Source organism: Strongylocentrotus purpuratus, unplaced genomic scaffold (genome assembly GCF_000002235.5).
Source record: "Strongylocentrotus purpuratus isolate Spur 01 unplaced genomic scaffold, Spur_5.0 spur5_scaffold_19, whole genome shotgun sequence".
Taxonomy (NCBI): Eukaryota; Metazoa; Echinodermata; class Echinoidea; order Camarodonta; family Strongylocentrotidae; genus Strongylocentrotus; species Strongylocentrotus purpuratus.
Window position 1 is genome coordinate 6411350 of NW_022145604.1, and position 20525 is coordinate 6431874.

The window sequence follows — 20525 nt, forward strand, 5'->3', positions numbered from 1 at the left end:
CAAAGAAATTACAACAAAACTGTTTTTTTTTAGTACTGACCACTTACAATACAGCTAATAACTAAACTCACCTTGCTAAAATTATCATGTCAGTTTACGGTGCAATAATACAAAATAAAAACATTCAAATACTAATTCATGAGGGAAGAGAATCTCTCCCAAACGAGCGAGTGTTTGAACTCTAGTATTTGGTGTCTGAAAAGATTACAGGACTGCTGGTATTGGAATGTATAATTCTGTTTCATACCTGTCAAGCTTTCAAGGCTATAAGTATGAATTGCTCTAGGCAAAATTAAGAATATAGTCTGTACTTTTTATGTTTTTACACAGATATCTACTGCAAGGTTACATTCAAAAAAATGTATTTAGAAGGCTGAAAATAGGAATCATTTTCCCCCCAAGTAAGAAGGCTATACAGCTATGTATGAGGCATTTTGCTCCTTACTTTTTCATGAAAATATCCTTGATGATTAATTCTTCTCATGGTTTCTATGGTAGCTAAAGATTTATTTGCACTGCCCTATAAGTGTTGGTCACTATTGAGAGTTGATGGCCCAGTTGTACTTCATATAAGAGACCTTGTAATCCTTTTGACTTATGACCTGCAGGAATGATGTCTTCTTCTCACCCGGCCCCATGTGATTGGATATGAACACAGCAACCTGTTGGAGAAATAACAGATGTTAGAAGTAGGCTTGGCTTAATTTTGAGGTTTGAGCAAGAGCATTGATATGCTAAACATGAGAAATGAAAGTAACGATTATTAAAGATTTCCTTAAAGATAAAGGCGAGTTCTGGTAAAAAAAAGAAAATGAATTCTCTCAGAATCAAACAAAACTTACACTGAATGTTCAAGACTACAAATAAATGTCATTTGCCAAACAATTTTGGTAGAAAGTGTGTACTGGCTGAGTAATGAGCATAGAAAGATTAGGAAATCAAGGTTAGTAGCCCGACACCATTTGCGTAGTCCCATATACATCTTTCTGTGTACAGTGCTTGTTACTTTACCAAGACTGGGCCAAATTTATTATGATTTTGATGACTCCAGAACTTTGCAGTACACACCAATACTTACATGCTACATGATCTACTGTTTTTGATCCATTCCACACCCTTTCTTTCAAAATGCAATTGGATGACCAGAACTATCCTTAATCTTTAAATTTTAATGTGAACAGAGATAAATAAACAGGGAACAACTGATACATGTATGAGAGTAACAAAGTACATGTAGGTAGGACAGAGGGCTTGATTTGGGTTTCACAAGACGATGCATGTCAGAGTGACATCAGACAGGTACTGTAGGTTTGTGTTAAAATTGGATATGAACAGAGCTATTTGCGAACTTGACCAAAACCAGAACTGAATTTTGCCTACAATATGCATATAAATATTAATAATAGTACTAGTAGTAGTTCAAGGAATTCATTCCTAAATGGTATCCATTTACATCCTCTGGGGCGAGCATGGCAAATGTAGATTAATGTCTCCCCAAAGGACATTAGTGCCTCGCCGGGAATCGAACCGCGAACCATGTGATCCACAGTCCAATGACATATCCACCAGACCACAACACCTTTAAACTGAAATGAAATATTATCTTACGTCTTTATCATTCTTGCCAAAGTCCTCTCTGTACCACTTGAAGATCTGACTACATTTGACTTCCTTCTTGTCAGCGTTGACCTGGCAGCCATCAGAACCCTCCAGGAAAGCTTCCGCTGCTAACTTCAACTCGTTCATGACATCCTAGGAGAAAAGCACAAGATGATGTTTGTAGTTGATTCTGAGGAAGCGGAAATCATGGCTGCATGTGGGATCAATCTTGAAGATGCTGGTACCTTTGCTTTCTTATATGCCTATATTTGCTCTCCTTTTAAAATTATGTCTGGTTAATAGATACCATAACCCCATCAACCAAACAAGATGAATACGACTGCGTCTCTCAAATACCTCCGCTTATATGTATGTTCATTGATCAATGACCCTGTTACCCTAAACATCAAGGCTCATATTAATAAGACCTTACAAAGCCTAGTTGTCACCTGACTATGTACTGTTACCTATGTCATTAGTTCACAACTAGCTTAGTTATTATAAATATGGCCGTGATGTCACAAACCCAAACTCTTTTCATTTAATTTTTTTCGTGCTCATAAATACTCGAGCACAATTTGGTTGACATGAGTTCAAGATTTGTCATCACCTTAAAACCTGTCTGCACTAGTTTGGCCAGGAGGGATTAGACCTCCCTGCATGGTCAATCAACAGGAGAGAAAGGGGATCATGGGGGACCAACGGTACCGCTAAGGTGCATTGTTTGCAATATATAGGGCGCAAGTAGCTACAAGTAGTTCTGGCAGGCACTTTTCATGTTTTCATGACTTCAAGTGTTTCCAATGCTCACCTTGCCCGAGTAGGTCTTGATGGGTGGACAGCTCTTTGCCCCACAGACCAGTGCAAAGTGAATGAGCGGCTCAGGCTGGTCTAGCGCCACCACGAGGCGGAGGTCACTCTTCGAGAAAGGCTTGGAGAGGGAGCCAATCGGCTTCCTGTTTGCCCTCAGAACACCGTTCTCAATGTCGTTGAGAGAATATAGTTGACCACCAATAATGTAGCTCACATAGTTGAAGAACTGAAAAGGCACAGAGATGAAGTTTATTAAGGAGAAATCAACTTCAGTTGCATATAATAGCAGAGTAGTTCTCTTTATCTGTGCTTTATTAGGAATCAGCTGCTTTAGCTTGGCAGCCAATACATACATGTAGCACCCACAGAAATTGAGCATCTTCGTAACAGAACCCAGATGCCATATCTGGGCCCTGTTTCATAAAAACAAAAAACAAGTTACAATAACTGTTATAAGCTTCAGAAATTGTGGCATTTGATTGGCAGAGAGCAAATTTTGTCTTAGATATCTAGCATTAGTTATTGATAGCAAGTTTTATGAATCAGAGCCCTTGGCCCCGTAACACAAAGCTTAGCAATAGATTGTACTTTTGGAGGTGGTGTACAGCATCATATGGAATGATGTTTCACCTTTCGTTTGCTTCCCTCGCCTCTCTGCAGGGTCTCTCATTTGCTACACATACAATTTGGGGTTGAACCCCCCCCCCCTCAATTTTTTCTTTAATAAAGAAAGAAAGAAAGACAAAAAAAAAGTTTTTAATTTGTGTGTGCAAAAGGGTGGCCCTAAAGAATGACCTTACCCCCCCCCCCTTAAAAAAATCCTGCGTACGCCACTGACAGGGAGATTATTTGAGTGGCATAACAAGAGTTCATAAATCGCATGACCTTTCATGACCTTTGAACTCTAACCTTGTATCTCTGCCAGAGGTTGGTTGGGGCTCCTACAGCCACGTAGCCATGGATGACAAGGGCATTGTAGATGTTGATGAAGAAAGCAATCTTCTCTTCCCTTGTGGCTGACTTGATATCCACTCGGTAAAGCTGTGCCGTCATCCGCGTGTACATCTTGAATTGTGAGCTCTCCGCAATGCCCTTGTAATTCACACTCTGGCAGGCAAAGTGAGAGGGAGGGAGAGATCAAAAGGAGGGATAAGGAGGGAAAAAGGGATCAGAGGTAGAGAGAGAGAGAGAGAAATTTTATTTTATTTTCACTCATACATGTATAAAAACAGTGACTAAGGATTACATTCAAGGCATACATGTAAAATAAGGTTCAAAGGAATCAAAATATATGTATTACATCTGTTTGGAGTCTGGAGGGTGTTCAAGCATTTCACAGAAATAGCTTCACAAAAACATTTCTTCAATCTAGAAATTGCAAACCCAAATAATGAATGTGATATTTCAATGTAGCAGCAAATAAATGAAAAAGTCTTGATAGAAAATTATATTTGAAGACTACATTTTGATGATTTTGAATCTTTAGCATATTATGTGGTATCTATCATTAAAGTGTACCAATAAAAAAAATCTATTCATTAGAATTAGGGGTTCTGTGTACTATATTCAAAATATGAGCTTGAAATACTACCGGTGCTTCTATGAAGGGATACTACCTTGTTTGGTGTTCAACAATAAGGGATAGAGCAACGTCGATCTGGCGCTGCTCAGTGGCTGCCGGGCTCACGATAAATTGGGCAAAAAGAATTTCCGTTTCGGTTTAATAAAATTTGGAGTGGACTATTAGGCTATTATTATTACAATATACTCTAAATTATTAACAGAAAAGTATGATAACAGCCACTTGTGAGTAAACTACTAGGCGCACCTGTATGAACTTGCAAGGAATATACATGTAGCTCACACGCAACTCAAGAACAACTTTGGTTCCATGTACATGTATGCTGGTTTTATATTATTGTTTTTTCCTCTTTGTTGGCATATGGAATGCCGGGTAATGTCTTTTTAAATTGATTTCTTACATTTTAGCTGTAAAGAAAAAAAAAGGTTTTTAGGCGATTGGTAGAATTTAAATCTTTGGTTTATTCAAATATTCTCACCTTCCCATCTGGAGTAAGAAAGTCATTGTAGAGGGATAAGATGAGCTTCCTCAAATCTTCACCAAGATCTGAAGCTGAAACAAAATAGAAAAGTACAATAAATCCAAACAATTTATCAATATGCAATTATTTATTTAACTATTTCTGTTATAAGCTACTTCTTTTATGTCTCCACTCATCTCCACTTCCCATTTATTTACAAACAACCCAAACAAACAAACAAACAAGAATCATCGCTTCATGTATGAATGTGCCACAAAGGATCACTTTTGTTTCTGCTGAAGCCAAAGAACATAGAGTTTGGGCCCTGTTTTATCATGAATCTAGATTGTGGATCGAGATTGTGGAATGGTCTTCCCCAAATCCTTCACTCTTGTCACCAGTTATCCACTTTCAGAACTCAACTTAAGACATACCTATTTCAGATTGCTTACAATTAGTCACTGTTGTTTTGTCTTTCCCAGTGAGAATCATGAACAGACATTTTTGGTAGTTTTTCAGTCTCATCAGTGCCTTTGATTAGGCAACTAGATATTGGCGCTCTATAAATTCCTGGATTGGATTGGACTTCGGATAATACTTGTTATCAATAAAAAATGCTAAATTTCTAGGCCCAATTCGGATGCCATGATTTTAGTAGCTTATAACAGTTATTGTAACTTGTTGTTGACAAGTTTTATGAAACAGGGCCCTGAGGGGCGTTTCACAAAACTTGTCATCAGTGACAAGTGACAGTTTTTTGTTATAAGCTACTGAAATCCTTGCTTCTGATTGGTTAACAGCAGATTTGTCACTGATTTTTGTCATTTGTCATTGAAAAAAAGGCTTTGTGAAACTGATCCCTGGTCTAACTAAAATAAAAGCGAAAATGGGGCTTGGAATAGAAACTTGTACACTTTGCTCTATATACATGCACATCACAACGACTCACCAGGTCTGGCCTCGCATTCACTGGTCAGTCCAGCATTGAGGGCGCTGTTCTGGTCATGTTCTAGCAGCCTGTAGAGGGTGTCATTGTCCTCAAAGCGTCCGTCTCGAGTGGCTTTGACGGCAGCCGCATAACCACGATCCAGGAGATCCTGCCCACTCACGATGCCTGTGGCCCGGTCTGTAGGAGGAATTTAGGAGAGACTGGTTAAACCTGTATATAGAGACCATAGAGGACCGTATAGAGGAAATACAAAATGTAGGCAGGTGGTCTTTATGTACAGGTCATTCAATACATGTTTCAATGTAAATCTCTATTGAAGGGAAACATAAAATATGGTCTATACAGACAGGTGGTCTTTATGAACAGGTGGTCTCTAAAGCAGGTTTGACTGTACTTGAATTCTGCTAAACCCTTTTCCTATTTCCACTTCAGTGACCTTCATAGACAGCTTTGAATGTTCTACTCTTAAAGCCCCACTGTACTACTTATAGCTACTTGCGCCCTCTATAGAGCAAACAATGCCTAATCGGTGACCATTGGTCCCCCATGATCCTCTTTTTCTTATGTTAAGTGAGAGCTGATTTGATGAGATAACCACCTGTCAGTGACATTGCAGGGTGGTCTAATCCCTCCTGTAAAGTGTAAGCTAGTACAGATGGGCTTTAAAGCAATCTGCAAAGAAATCTGCTAAAACCTTACCGTCAAAGGATTTTTCCTTCACTAACCAGTCCACAAACTGATTTGCCTGGAACGTGTTCTTGTGGGTTGTAAGTCCTTTCCTGTGATCCTTGATGATTCCGCTCATCTTAAGATCCCGTATCAACACGGCGTGCTCGTCTAGCTCACAAGTGAAATCCATATCCCCTAAAAAAAATTAAAAAACAGTGAAGAAAAGGTTTAATATGTAGTTTTTGGTACTGTATCTTTTACATACCGTACGAATGTACAGAAGACATGTAACCGCGCAGAATGAAATGAACCCAAAACTGCATGGTTCTTGGCTCATTTAAAGCCATTATGTACTACAAGCACTACTGCGAAATCCCCTCTAGTGCCATCTTAGCTCAACTGTAGCAGTATGGTCCCAAAAACTCCCATCATTTGCTGATTCCCTGGTACATCTGTACTGTTGGTTCCGACTACGAAGTGGAAAATAGGTATTGGGTTACACTGGGGGGGGGGGGGGGGTAGCAGGGCCATAGCCAGAGTTTGATGTTTGGGGGGCACATACATGTAATCGATCAACGTCCTGGGGAGGGGGAGGGGTCTAAAAAAGTTCAACCGATCTTGGAAATTTTTGGGGGGCATGTGCCCCCCAATGAGAATGCTGTGTGAACTTGTGAAGTAGATGTACGGTACTACTACTACAAAATGTAACTGTTACAGTAGGAGTATGAAAAGTAATTTTTGATTCTTACTTAGTCTTACCTATTTTTTCTTTCTTCAATTCGCTAGAATCAGGAACCTTTGGGGCTTCAGGAGGGGATTCATTGTTCTTCACTTCTTCAATCAGGCGATCGAGACCGACTTTATCGGCAAGCTAATATTGGACCAAAAAAAGAAAAAAAGAAATGTGAATTAACAAAATCCAAATAAAAGGACAAGATAAGACAAACTATACACAAGTCAATACAAAACAAAGAAAATATGAATATCTTTGAGCTTTGCTTTTTTTTGATCAATCAGACTTTTCACTTTTGGAGCTCTATCTATCTCTCTCTTTTCTCAATCTTCTTCCTACTGCTTAAATATGCAAAGTAGTGGGCTCTCATTGGGGGGGGGGGGGGGGGGGGGGATTCAGGTGTTTAGCCAGTAACAGGTGTTGTCAATCACCAGGTTTAATCTTCAGTTTGATGAACAGGCCTATGTAATGCTCTGCACTTTACATGCATCCCCCCCCCCCCCCCGAAAAAAAAAAAATAAATAAATAAAGACTAGGGGGGATTTCTTGATGAGAGTACGGGTTGTGTGCAGAGTTGTACACTCATTAATGGTATTTACACCAAAGCATGGTGTCAGAGGCTATGACTTTCTAATGGAAATCTCCCTTTAAAGTTACTGACTTTAGAGGAAGAGAGAGAGAGAGTGAAAGAGAGAGAGTGAAAGAGAGAGAGAGAGTACATGTACATTGTATGTGTGTGTGTTCAGTTTGAAAGTCCAATCGATAGATAAATAAATATACATGTATCTACATGTAGGCTCACTTACCAAAGCCAAGCCAAACCAAGTCAGGACAGAGCAGCACACGTTTAGTCTTTAATAGTTTTATGACTTGGGATTTGTTTTTATCAACTGGTTAGGGCATTAAATGCCCAGAACAATTAAGGCCAGGATGATACTTGATGATAGGTAATTATCACTTACATTTACTACAATTACAAGTAACATTATTTTAAAATAGTATCCATTTTGAGAAAGTTCATGGTCGTATTTTGCTGTGTCTTTCAGAGGAAGGGGATGGAATCGGAAAAAGGGGCGGGGCCCGAATAAAATCCCGGAGGCATCCCAGAAAGGTGTACGTTACCACCGGGGTTAAGGTTTCCACCAACGACAGTCTTATTAAACATCACATAAATACCAGTAAACGGGACTGTTATGAATAAAAAGACGTATAATTTCTAACCCTGGAATATATACTTACTAAAGCCTTTAAATCATCGTAGCCGCCAACATGTTTACTATTAAAGAAGATCTGCGGAACCGTGCTCCTGCCACTTCTTTCTCGGACTTCTTTCCGTACGCTCTCACCATAAGAATCGAGGTTGATGTCGAGAAAAGGCAATTCCAAATCTCGCAACGTCTGTTTCGCTCGCATGCAGAACGGACATCCTACGATGGAATAGACCACAATTTGGCCTTTAAAATCGGAATTACTCATGATAACGCTTGAAATGACCGTATAAATTGAGAATTGAGAGAAGCTATGGAACTTATACAGTTGTCTATCGCCCTCGTTGGTTACTTTTCCTCCGAAACTGAATCTGGACCAACCACTCAACTCAGCTCAGCTCAGCTAGCTCAGCGCTACCTCCGTACGTTTCAGTGCAATGAGCTAGCTAGCTAGGCATGAGCGGTAGCGTAATTTCGCGCGCCACTCAATATATTATATGCACGGCCATGGGGCCAGTTTTAGCACTAGTCCACGCGCACTGCAAGGGGCAGCTAAAAACGTAATACGTTATAAATTTACCGTATGCGGCCATTCATGCCAGGCGCGGATCCAGGATTTCTTAGGGGTGCAGGGTGGGGGCCCACCTTTTTTTCTTTTTGCTCCCGAAAATTTGAAAATCACGCCGGCCGAAACAGGGGGGGGGGGGGGGGACGTACTGAGCAATTTTTGTTTGTTTTTTGGCCCTCGGAAATTTGACAAATTGGCACCCGCACCCCCCCCCCCCCTCTTGAGCGCCAGAGACCCCCGAAAAAGGTAAATTTAACGTGTTTTTACCCTTTTTTTCCCCTTGATCCGCCACTGATACATGCAATGGTAGCTGCGAGCATGAAAATCATAAGTTCCAAACCGGAGTAGCCAATCAGTCGATATTAGTCAAGAAACATTGTTTTATAGCTAAATTAATATCTTGACCTTGAGAGGGAGCTATAAAACATTATGTACAATTTCATTTTACCCAGGTCCCCTCCCCAACATAAGAAAATCCTCTGTACGGCCATGCATTATGACTCAAGGTATGGGCACACAGAAGAATTTTTTCAGTTGGGGACAAGGGGGGGGGGGGTTAAATGAATTATTCAATTCAATTCATTTATTTGTTCCTCTTTCAATCGTTCATATTTACAATGGTGTTACATTTTAACATATTCACATATTTATATACATATAGATCAATTTGCACAATACAATACATTAAAAAAATAAACATTAAATTGAAAGGGAAGGAGGGTCGACTAAAAGGCAGAGCTTGTAGGGCGTAAGCCCCCCCCCCCTGTAAAAGTAATTATTATGAATTATTATTGATAATTGATTTCATTTTCTTTGTTTTTTATTCTATTTGTGGGAACTGCCCCCTACCCTAGCCCCCGCTGCGTACAGTCATGGTTCAGTGGCAAAGCAACGGCCTCGTTACTGTGAGGCCCCAGGATCAAAATGTCGATGTGATATATTAGTGTCCTTTTATGATGCATTAATCCTCATTACTGTCTTTTATGACTTAAGGGCGTAGGTCCCCTAGTTGATAAGCATAGTAACATACACATGCTTTAACAGTCACGCAAAACAAACACCGGCAAATTATTATTCAATAAAATCTGAGAATGTATACTATTATTTAGGTTTATTAGGAATAAATCATTGTCAAAATAATTCCGTAAATTGGGGTAAAAATTTTTTTTCCAACTTTATGAGCAAAGGTGTACATAAATGGGATAATATTGTCAGTGGAACTTGCAGAACCACCAAGAATTTTTGGTAACAAATTTTTTAAACACTGCTGGATACCAGCCCTGCACGGAGGCTGGCTGAGGGTGTGCTCCCTTATGATGAATATTCATGTAGAAACGGTGCTCTCCAAATTAGCAAGTAGTCTTTGAAATGTTGTCTTTTTCGACAGGATGATGGGGGAGGGAGAGGGCAAATTACACAATGATTGAAATAGACCTACTATTCGTCCCTATTTTCACGAAGTGACGGTAGTGAATGAAAATCGCATACACTTTGCGTTACGATTTTCCTCACTACCGTCACTTCGTGAAAACAGGGTTGCGCAAGAGATACAGAATACTCTAATACGTAGGTGCTGAGTGCGAGTTTGATTATAAGGCTCTTTATGGAAATGCCCCCTGTATGCCTCCAAAATGTTCCCTGAATTTCCATGGGAAATATATTCATAGACATTTGAAAAAGCGCCACGGAGGAAAATAAAAATCATATTTGATGGTTGCTGGAAATCAAGTTAATCCTATACTCTCTGGGGAGGGATCAGTCCCTTATCATGTATCTGAGGATAAACTCCCTTGGTTCCTCCTTTCATGGTGAGCTAGAAATGTCCCCATTGGTATCATTACATATTGACTTCGTGTAAGCATGATAGTTGAAGCATAATTGAAGAAGAAAAAAAGTTTGTTATTTTGATTTTGGATTTGAAAAAAACTGTGTTAAAAAAAAGGCAAGATATTAAACGATTAAAAAAAAATTCTTTATGTATTCAAACATGTTCATGTGTATACTGCAAACATTTTGTGAAAATAGGGTACTATACATAAATATTTACCTCGTATGCCATTTTCTACCTGTTTCCGGCAAAAAAGGGGTCATATCTTGTGGATTATTTTGTTACTGTATGCCTAATAGGGGTCCATTTAGACTCTGCTAATATCTTTGAATTTGAAGTGAAATCACCGGGGAATCGTCAGGGCTTTATTTGACCTTGTGTACAAGCATCTCGAGTTCATGTTCAGGGGCGGATCCAGGAATTTTTTACCGGGGGGCACAAAATGACATGGGGTGAAATCAGTATATATATATATTTTTTTTTTTTTTTGGTCCCCCCCCAAAAAAAAAAAAATCGCAGCGACTCAGCCAGCCGCTGAATAAGGGGGGGGGGGGGGGGGGGGGGGGTAAGAGGACAATTTTTTTTTTTTTTTTTTTTTTTGGGGGGGGGGGGGTCCAACAAAAAATCGCAACGACTCAGCCAGTCGCTAAATAAGCGGGGGGGGGGGGGGGGTAAGAGCACATATATATTTTTTGCTCCCGAAACACGTGCCCCCTGTGCCCCCCCCCCCCTGGATCCGTCCCTGCATGTTCCAGGAATTCACATGATATCTTTTCTGGTGTTTAGAACAAAGCGGATAACGCGGCTTTCAAACTAATATCTTTTCCGGTCTTTTCCATTTCCTGAATAACTATGTGATTTGTATAGATTATGTTTGCCTGACTGTACTTCAATATTCATTTGTCGAATAACCAAGGGCACTTCCTGAAGGGAAAGAGTCTTCAGAAATATTTTTAGAATTTAATCCACAATCATTTAAAAAAAACCTATATATTTGTTTGGAAACATCTCATGTTCTCAAGTTCATGTACTGGGAGTTCAAATATTATACTTTCCAGTCTGTTCCATTTCCTGAATAACTGTGTGGTCTATACACAATATGGAACCATATCATTATGTAGAGTACAGTTGACTTATGATGCTCCACTGGTATAACACACCTCCCTGCTTTAACCTTTTGTCTAATAGCAAAGGGCAATTCCACATAGGATACTTTGGTAGAATTTAACCCATAATCAAGGTTTCCTTCTTTTCCCACAAATAATGCATTCATCTTGTGAGCAGAACACAATTTTAACTTAACTGCATTGGTTGAAGCTGTGAAAATTTGGTAAGATGTCTGTTTGCAAGTTGAAACTCAAAATAAGTCAAATTCTTATCTTCTTTTGGATTTCTGTGGGCAAAAAAAATATGTGTTTAACATTGCCTTACGATAACAAGTGTATATATATATATATATACCCAGACCCTGCAATGATTTTGCCAATCATTAGAACATAACGCTAATCTGCACTATACAAAAAAGTGTAGCAAAAATTAATATGCCCATGTGGCATTTTTTTAAATTCACTTACTTGCCTTTCGATCCAAGGGTTAAGGGTTCGAATCACAGACTGGCACAATATAACAGCCTTTTGTAAAGATGTAAATCCAGGTTTGCCACTCTCCACCCAGGTGTAAATAGGTAATTTGCAATTGATGCTGTAATGCAGAAAGAACAGTATTCTACTGATGTGGCTACACTGGGTAAATAAAATCCAATTATCATTATCCAAAAAAGTATTATCATCAGGAAATGTACAAATTTTCAATTTCCTAGCCTCTATTGAAAGGAGTCAACAGTGAATTGTCCATTGGTGTGGAATATGGATGGTGTTTTAAATGATTTTGAGGATTCCATTCCCAAACTATCCCTTTTAAGGGGGGCTACCCAGCTAATACGGTATGCTGGGATGCATCGCTTTAATGAGTTTTAAACATGAGTTGGTATTTAAAACCTCATCCTTATTCTCGCTAAAGTGGAAATCCCAGTTGTAATAATGAAGGAAATCATTTCGCCTTCTCATCCCAATTCCTAGTAATTAATTAGTACCATTTTCTGCCAAAATGACCCTATATTAATTTGGTATTGGCTTCACCCGCACACTCCCGTCCATTCCAAATGTGAGTACCCCCCCCCCCTCCCTCCCTGGTTTAGAAGATTTTTGCTGTTGCTGCTATTCTAGTTTAATCGGTCCATGTCATAACATTTTGAACAGCAACGGTCAATATTGTTGTTATTTTGTAGTTATTATAGTTGTCACGGCGCGTGTCCGTTAATTTCGAATATTTAATCCATGATCAGACGATGCTAAAATTAATGAAGGCTACATCCTTACTTGTGTTTAGAGCAAAGTGGATAACATTCAAACTAGTCTGTATACAAATTTCGATTTTTGTAAACTAAATTTGTAAACTTATGGTTTGCACATGCAGAAAGTTGCTTTAATTATAGTTTAGTCGTTCATTTGACATAGAAGATACATAATAGTCTTGATTTGTTTCTTCTGTAACATCAGTATTAAGCGCCTAATAAATGTTATGTATTATTATTATTATTATAGATTTACCTGCATGGTGAAAGGATATTCATAATATAGATTTTCCTGGCAATTTTTGATAAAACTTCCTTGTATATATCCTAGTTAAAGCTTTCCTGGTATCACTTGCCTTGGATTCGATTCGATTCCAAACAAAAGGAAATAGGCCTACTACCCCCCCCCCCCCCCCCGTTGATATAGCTTACGCGAAGTGTCAAGGTATATTGTTCATTTTAAATGTATATAAATTACAGTATGTGAATGCACTATGGGTATGGGATGTCTATGTCTTTGGCAAGACATTGATCTACATTTGCCACTCTCCACCCAGGTGTTAAATGGGTACCCGGTAGGATGCGAAAGCTAATGTGCTTAGATTAGCAAGTGTGCGCTTGTAAAAATGAGGCCTGGCTGGAATGCTCCCCAGGGAGTGGAGAATGTGCATACATTGTGTGCGGGTAAGCCTTGAATCCGATGACCAGGGTAATAGTATATATATGTGTAAGGCGCTTTGATAGGGCCCTCCTGAAAAAGCGCCATATAAGAAATAGTTATTATGTTGCACTTTTGGTTGGAGTATTTTGGTTCTAAGTTGCATAACCAACCATGGGGTGAAGTAGACCAAAAGCTTCAGTCTCTCTATATCGTCGGTTGGTCCACTGAGACTACGTCTGGCTCCACTAGATTGGGGAATGTCAAAAAATATCAGTTTTATTAAAGAAATGACCCATATCAGACGGTTATTTCTGTCTATGGGTGAAGCGGACGTACACCCCGTCTGCCAGTTTGAATGACCATGACCAAAGAAAATATACCCTTTACAATGGGTCTACAGCACGCCCCTGTTTGAGGACTTGACCCCTGTTATCAACTTGGACACGCCGCTTGTCTCCCACTCTCTCTATTTCCCTCTATCCTACTCTTGTGCATAGAACAAAGCGGGTAACATTTTAAATTAGTCTGTATACAAATTTTCATTTTTGTCAACTACATGTAAACTTATGTTTTGCGCAGAAAGTTGCTTTAAAGTGACTCGGTAACATTGTTGAAGGTTGATGAAAAAAATTGCTTAATTTTTGTATAAAATGTTACTTACTATATTCCTTCTACTATACTAACCGTCTTACATGCAAAAAATCCTGAACAAATTCTCAAACCACAAAGATATCTATGGTTTTCTTTGAAGGCGTCGATGTGAGGCACCCTCTAACAGTGATTAACAGTAAATTCTCCCAACCATTTTTGAATTTTCCCAACTGTTTTTCCATGAGAAAAATACATAAAACAGGCTATAAAAATCTGTCAACACTTAACTGTCTGGAATGGAATGTAGAGCCATTTTATTGCTTTGTGACGATTTCCATTCACCTAAAATGTAATTAAATTGTCCTTGTCTTGATGCTGAACAGGCTTTGACAAGTAGCAGAATAGAAGTAGAATAATATAGTTGGGAGAATTAAGGAATCGATCAGATCAGTTTTTCCCAATCTGTACCATGAATAATAATCCGTTTTCACTCAAATATTCAGATTATCTTTAATTGTACATCTAGCATTGAAGTCACTACCTTAGCACCACTATCTCTCATCTGAACAATGTTACAAAGTCCCTTTAATTATAGTGGTGGTTCATATGACATAAAATATACATAATAGTCTTCATTTTTTCTTCTAAATAGGTTTCCTGGTGAAAGGATATTCATAAAATAGACTTTCCGGGCAAGTTCCGAAAGCACGATCATTCACCTTATGTTGACGAGGGTAAATATCTGTTTCAGTTATGATCTCGAGGGACTTCCTTGTAGCAGCATGAGCTAAATCCGGGATTTTGTTTCAGAATTTGAGACAAAGTTACTCAATCCCTTTAATGCTCTTTAAACTAATAACTTTAAGGCTTTAACGTTTTTTTTACCTGTGTGAAAGCGGAGCAAGTCAATTTTGATACCAGGAAACCTTTAACTATATATGCAATGATAATTATAAACCTTTAGTTAGGTCAGTCAGGAACCCCATGACCTTTTCAAGCCGATCGCCTGTCTGATTATCGAGATATTTATGATTGGAAATCGAAACTTAAAAATTCGTCTTCCTAACGGTTTTCATAACACTACAGTCACTTGGGGAAAAGGAGTTTGGTAAAACCGGTCACTCAAAGACTTTTACTTTTTTGAGGCACTTCATGATCATTTTGAAGCGCATTTTTTTAGGGCTTCAATATTACACCAAATCACAGACACTGATAACACGTGGGGCCATGTATCTCAGATTTAACATTTTAATCATACAGCATCATTCACACACAGACAATTTCGGTGCGATCGTTTCGAGATTCAGTGCTCTTAAATGCGCAGTAGGGCCATTGCGCATATCGTGTGTTTACTACCAGGCAGATTGGCGCCTGCCCTAGCTCCGCCCAGTTAAGGAAGTATATCCGGAATTCACACACAACATTTCCAGGTTTACTCGTGCTAGCTTTACGATATTGTGATGTATTAATTGGCATTGGGCTCCATCCAAGCAATAAATCGTTGGCACTTGACACTATCATTATCTCATCATATCTCGTGAATGTCTGCACGCGGGAATACCTTGGGACGTGATCTTTTTTCTATGTAACCAAAGGGTTATTATACAAGTACCTTTGACGGACGTACTTGTTAATCGCCTAAGAAGAAGCTTAGCACAAGGCACAAAAACTATTACTATAGCCCAAACCAATTCTGTTGAGGAGTTAATACATCATGACGTGGAAGACAATTTTCCTATTATCCATCCTCATGGTATGTTCATTTAATATCATGGTGTCCCCGAGCCAGGAGTTCCGGCCACATAATGAACACGGAATTACAACCGTAACAGGTCACGTCAACGGTACTAAGAGCGATGTGTGTTCTGTGGATTTCCTGAAGAAAACAGCCGATTGCTCAAATAGGCAGCTGAAAGACGTACCCAATAACCTTATCAATGATCTCCGTTCGCTTGATTTGTCGTCAAACTTCATCCGAAGCCTCCGGAATACGTCATTCCTCATGTACTCTCTCTTGGAGAAGTTAGACCTGTCTAACAATCTCATCGGCTTCATGGATTTAGCGACTTTCTTTCCTGTAGACCAGTTGATCAGCTTGTCCCTAGACCATAACCCCATTTTCACCCTTCCCGGAAGTGATATCTTTCAGGAGTCCAAACGGTTGTCGAGTCTGTCCCTTCAATTCTGCAATTTATCATACTTCCCGAATGATACCCTCGGATTCTTACCTCAGCTACAAAGCCTTGATTTAATGGGGAATGAACTAACGTATATCAACATTTCGAAGTGCCCCAAAAGAACACTGACTATGCTAGACTTCAGTTCTAACACATTTCAAGAAATATCAGCTGATGTTCTAAGTCTCCCCTGCAGGACAGACACTCTCTGTCTAGGTGGGAATAGTTTCAGGAAAATTGATGCCGATGTTGTTGCTGATTTTCCCATTCGTGCTTTGGTATTTGAATTTTTAATACCGGGGCCAGGGCAAACATTTGAAGTATGGAAGAATTTGTTTACGGGTATCGCTCATTCTGAGATAGATGAAATTTTTCTGCTGATGGCATTCACCGATGTCCCTCCTGACTTCTTTGACCCATTGCGTGGTAAAAGGCTATCCAATTTAAAGCTGCAACAAAACGAGTTTAAGTGTTACCCGTCCATCTTTGCTAATCTAACCTCCGTTTATAAGATGGAACTGATTAGCTTTCATATAGGAGTTCTGGAGTCTGCTTTCTTTGATGGCATGAAGGAACTTCGAAGCCTTACAGCTACTAACACAAAGATAGAACAAGTCAATCCCTCAGGGTCATCTTGGAAGATTGATCTTTGGGAACTGGATTTGTCAGAGAACAACCTTGGGAATTTGAGTCCATTTGCCTTCAAGGGTCTCACAAATCTTACATTCCTGGACCTGACTAACAACGCTCAGTTAATGGAAACGCCAACTACATCTCTAGCAGGACTTGACAACTTACGAACATTCAATGTATCCCGTACCAGAATAAGTGCACAAATGACCTTACATGCTCCACTTCTGGAAAAATTCGTTTTCACCTTTAGACCATTCGACTGGTGGCGATCTCTATCTGCTTTAATTCCGGGAAAAACATTTCAGTACACGCCACATCTTGACTGCATCGAATTAGATAACTCGTATGTAATATTGAGAGAACTGTGGGATTCATCTGAAAATATATCTTTGTTTCAAGGACTTCGCAATTTAAGGTATCTCGGACTGAAACAAAACAAAATCGGCAGTTTACCGTTTGGGGTTTTTGACAGCCTTTTTAAGTTACAAGTTCTCGATTTGAGTGACTGCGAAATTTCCACGATCGAATCTGGCGCCTTTGCTTCGATAACCTCACTGACCACTCTATCTCTGCAAAATAATAACCTTCAAATACTTCCCTTGCATATCTTCGACAACCTGATTCATTTGAGTACATTTTTTATTGGAAATAACGCATTGTTTTATATCGATAAGGCTTTATTTGCTAAAACGCAAATGATAACTTGGATAGATCTTGCAAGAAATCAGCTGAGCGTTTTCAATCAGACAACATTTTCCCAAATTTCAACCACGCTATCTTCAATCGATCTGTCACAAAATCCCATCGAATGCTCCTGCAAATCACAATGGTTAATCATGTTGCTGCGTGGAGCCATTAATGTTCAGAATGGTAAAGAAACAACGTGCTCATTTTCATCACCGAAACCTTTCGGAGGAGAGGCACTGGAATTCATCCAACCAAACGATCTCTGCACAGCAAATGTCTATGTATACTTTTTAACAGTATTTTTCGTTGTCATTGTGGTTATCGTCGTCGTCATCGTGTACCACTACAGATGGCAACTAAGTCACAAACTTTTCCTTCTCCGACTCGCCATTTTGGGCTACATAGAAATCATGGACGAAAACGATCGCGAGGATTACGATTCTGATGTCTGCATCATATCGGCACGGGGTAATGATGAGAATTGGATTCAGGACAAACTGAAACCCTTTTTGCAGAGATTCTTGCCGCACTACAAGCGAATCATAAACGTCTTCGAGGATAATGATCTTCCCCTTGGCATGCATCGCACGGATGCCATAGATCACGTCTTGACAAGAAGCTATAAGATTCTTGTATTACTGAGTAATGCTGCCTGCGTTGATTACTGGTTTCTGAAATATTTCCGTATGGCAATAGATCAAGTGGACGAGACCCAGACAGAGAACATGGTAGTGGTGTTCCTGGAGAACATTGAAGAAGATAAGATACCATATGATGTGAGAAAGTACATGGGAGGCCAAGGGCCATTTGTAGAATGGATGGAAGATGATGAGGAGGGACAAACATACTTTTGGAAACGTTTGGAGAAATATCTGTCTGTAAACCGTAAGCGTAACCATCTTATACCTGCATAATGAGAGTTGCCTAGTCTACCTTTATCCTGCGCTATTCTCTCTATCTCTTTTTACCTCTTCCCCTGTTTTCGTTATTTCTAGGCCCTCACCCCCTAAACCCTTTTTGGCGAGGGGGGGGGGGGGTGGGGGTGAAAGCGTGATGAAAATTCGAATAGGGCTATCGTCATTCACTTTCAAGAAGACGACCTTTGCCTAAGGCGTCGCCCATCTGCGACAGGAGAAAGGCATTTTCAAGAAAAAAGCGTCTAAATTTGATTATCCTATCAACAATCTAAGATTACTAAACCAATGGGTTCGATTAGGATTAAATAATCACTAAGGGTCCAGGAAAATATTTAATTCATTCAAAGGTGGCATATTTTACAAGTTACAAATCACGGTAACAGAATGAAAAAAAAAACGTAATTCAGTTACCGTATGATAATAATCACGGTAACGGTTTAAAAAAAAAGAGGCAGGTTAGAAAAGATGAAATTCTTCATGGACAATAGTTCAATTAAAGGCTATAATGGCCCAGTAGCGCATGCATCTTGGCCAACGCCCACATAGCACGTCTAACATATAGTGAAGATTATCGAGACGGCACGTGGCTATTTTGTATATTAAAGTTGACAGAAAATAAATTTCTAAATAGTGTTTGCTATTGCGATAAACAAAAATGGAAACATGCAATTGTATATTACCTAATAACGAAACCTTCCTTATAATTTAATGAATATCGTAAGCAACATTGTAACCTGAATTCGTTAAAATGAGTATGGGCAAATCACCCTTCCAAGCTTTAATGGTAGGGCCTATACAATTAATTGGTTTATTCATTTGAAATACATGTACACTGTCTATATAACAACAAATGGATGCATTGCATTGCTGAAAGCTCTAAAAGTATCACATTGTAAGGACAAACCTCAAGACAACAAAGTGAGAGTTTGTATGTAAACCATTTGCAACCTTGTTTTCTCTAACTAGTTGCTTGTTAAGGATTATATTGAAACTTTCGACATAACTTAATATTACCTGTACATGTTTCGGACTGGAAAAGACAATGAATGCGTAAAACTTTGAATGCGTGATATTGTTATCTGTATTGTAAAATGTTATGCTCATAATATAATTAAATGTATATATTTTACTGAGAATTTAACTTTACAAAGTGAAAAACTCTATGCATTTCGAATTATATAGTTACATCTAATGAATGAATTAAAATTTGTTTGTTTAACTGTATAGATATAATTTATGTTTCTCTGCTTTCACGCTTTAACTGTATTTTTATCAAATGAAATTCTTTTGAACGAAAGAATGACAAATTTGATAACAATAAACACAATATGATTTTATCATGTATCCGACTCTTATGGGCCTATTCTGGTGTTCCACTTTATTCTATGTCTGCAGATGAAATGTTATGATAACAGGAGTTGACGTGTGAATAAGCTACTTGGGCAGGTTTAATATCGACACAGGTTTTAAGATATTCAAATATTATGTGTACATTAATAGAATAAAACTTAATTTCTATTTTACAAAGTTTCACTAGAATGAAGTGTAAAATGTTTAGGATATTCAGCTAAAATTTAATTACTGTTTGAAACCGGTTTTATGAAGATATATCAGACAGAGAAATAGAGCGAGTGAGAGAGAGAGAGAGAGAGAGAGAAATGGAGTATGGGATAAAGACAGAACAGTTGGGGTGCAATAGGCCATAGTTTGACTTACGTTTGGGGGCGCTTGGGGGTTTTAAGAAGGGTCTTGAAAAATTGCATTTTACGCCTTTCCATGATATCTATATGATTTCTTAGCAAATTATTCGTGTTTTTCAAGAGAAAATCTTTCCATCCATATGTAATTTGTTCTAATTATCAGTTGTTAGTGAATTTTCTTTGTGTAGCTCCTTTAAGTAACGCAGTGCGTGCTCAGTACAGTTGCAGTGCAGCTAGAATTTTAAGTCTGTGACGTCAAATCAGCCGCGAGTATATAGCTCCTTCATCATTTTCCGCTCATCTGGTCATCGGAGATGGGGATGCTCAGAGACTCCGGATTAAATATCTTCTGGCCGTTAGTCAACATCAATATGACCTGAACCCGCTTGCCATCGCC

The 20525-nt window shown here is 39.0% G+C and overlaps 2 protein-coding genes across 2 annotated transcripts; one reads left to right on the forward strand and one right to left on the reverse strand.

Moving 5' to 3' along the window:
- Positions 1–398: 398 nt before the first annotated feature.
- On the reverse strand, positions 399–8440 carry LOC593247. The gene is made up of 9 exons (XM_030990132.1): positions 8045–8440; positions 6832–6943; positions 6103–6267; positions 5404–5580; positions 4473–4546; positions 3322–3519; positions 2411–2638; positions 1609–1752; positions 399–662 (listed from the first exon to the last, which is right to left on the reverse strand). Exons 1-9 carry the CDS (start codon positions 8279–8281, stop codon positions 537–539), a joined length of 1461 nt encoding a protein of 486 aa, XP_030845992.1. The 5' UTR covers positions 8282–8440; the 3' UTR covers positions 399–536.
- Positions 8441–15296: 6856 nt separating this feature from the next.
- LOC105446117 (toll-like receptor 4) lies at positions 15297–19881 on the forward strand. Its single transcript, XM_030990133.1, has one exon. It carries the CDS (start codon positions 15729–15731, stop codon positions 18423–18425), a length of 2697 nt encoding a protein of 898 aa, XP_030845993.1. The 5' UTR covers positions 15297–15728; the 3' UTR covers positions 18426–19881.
- Positions 19882–20525: the final 644 nt, after the last annotated feature.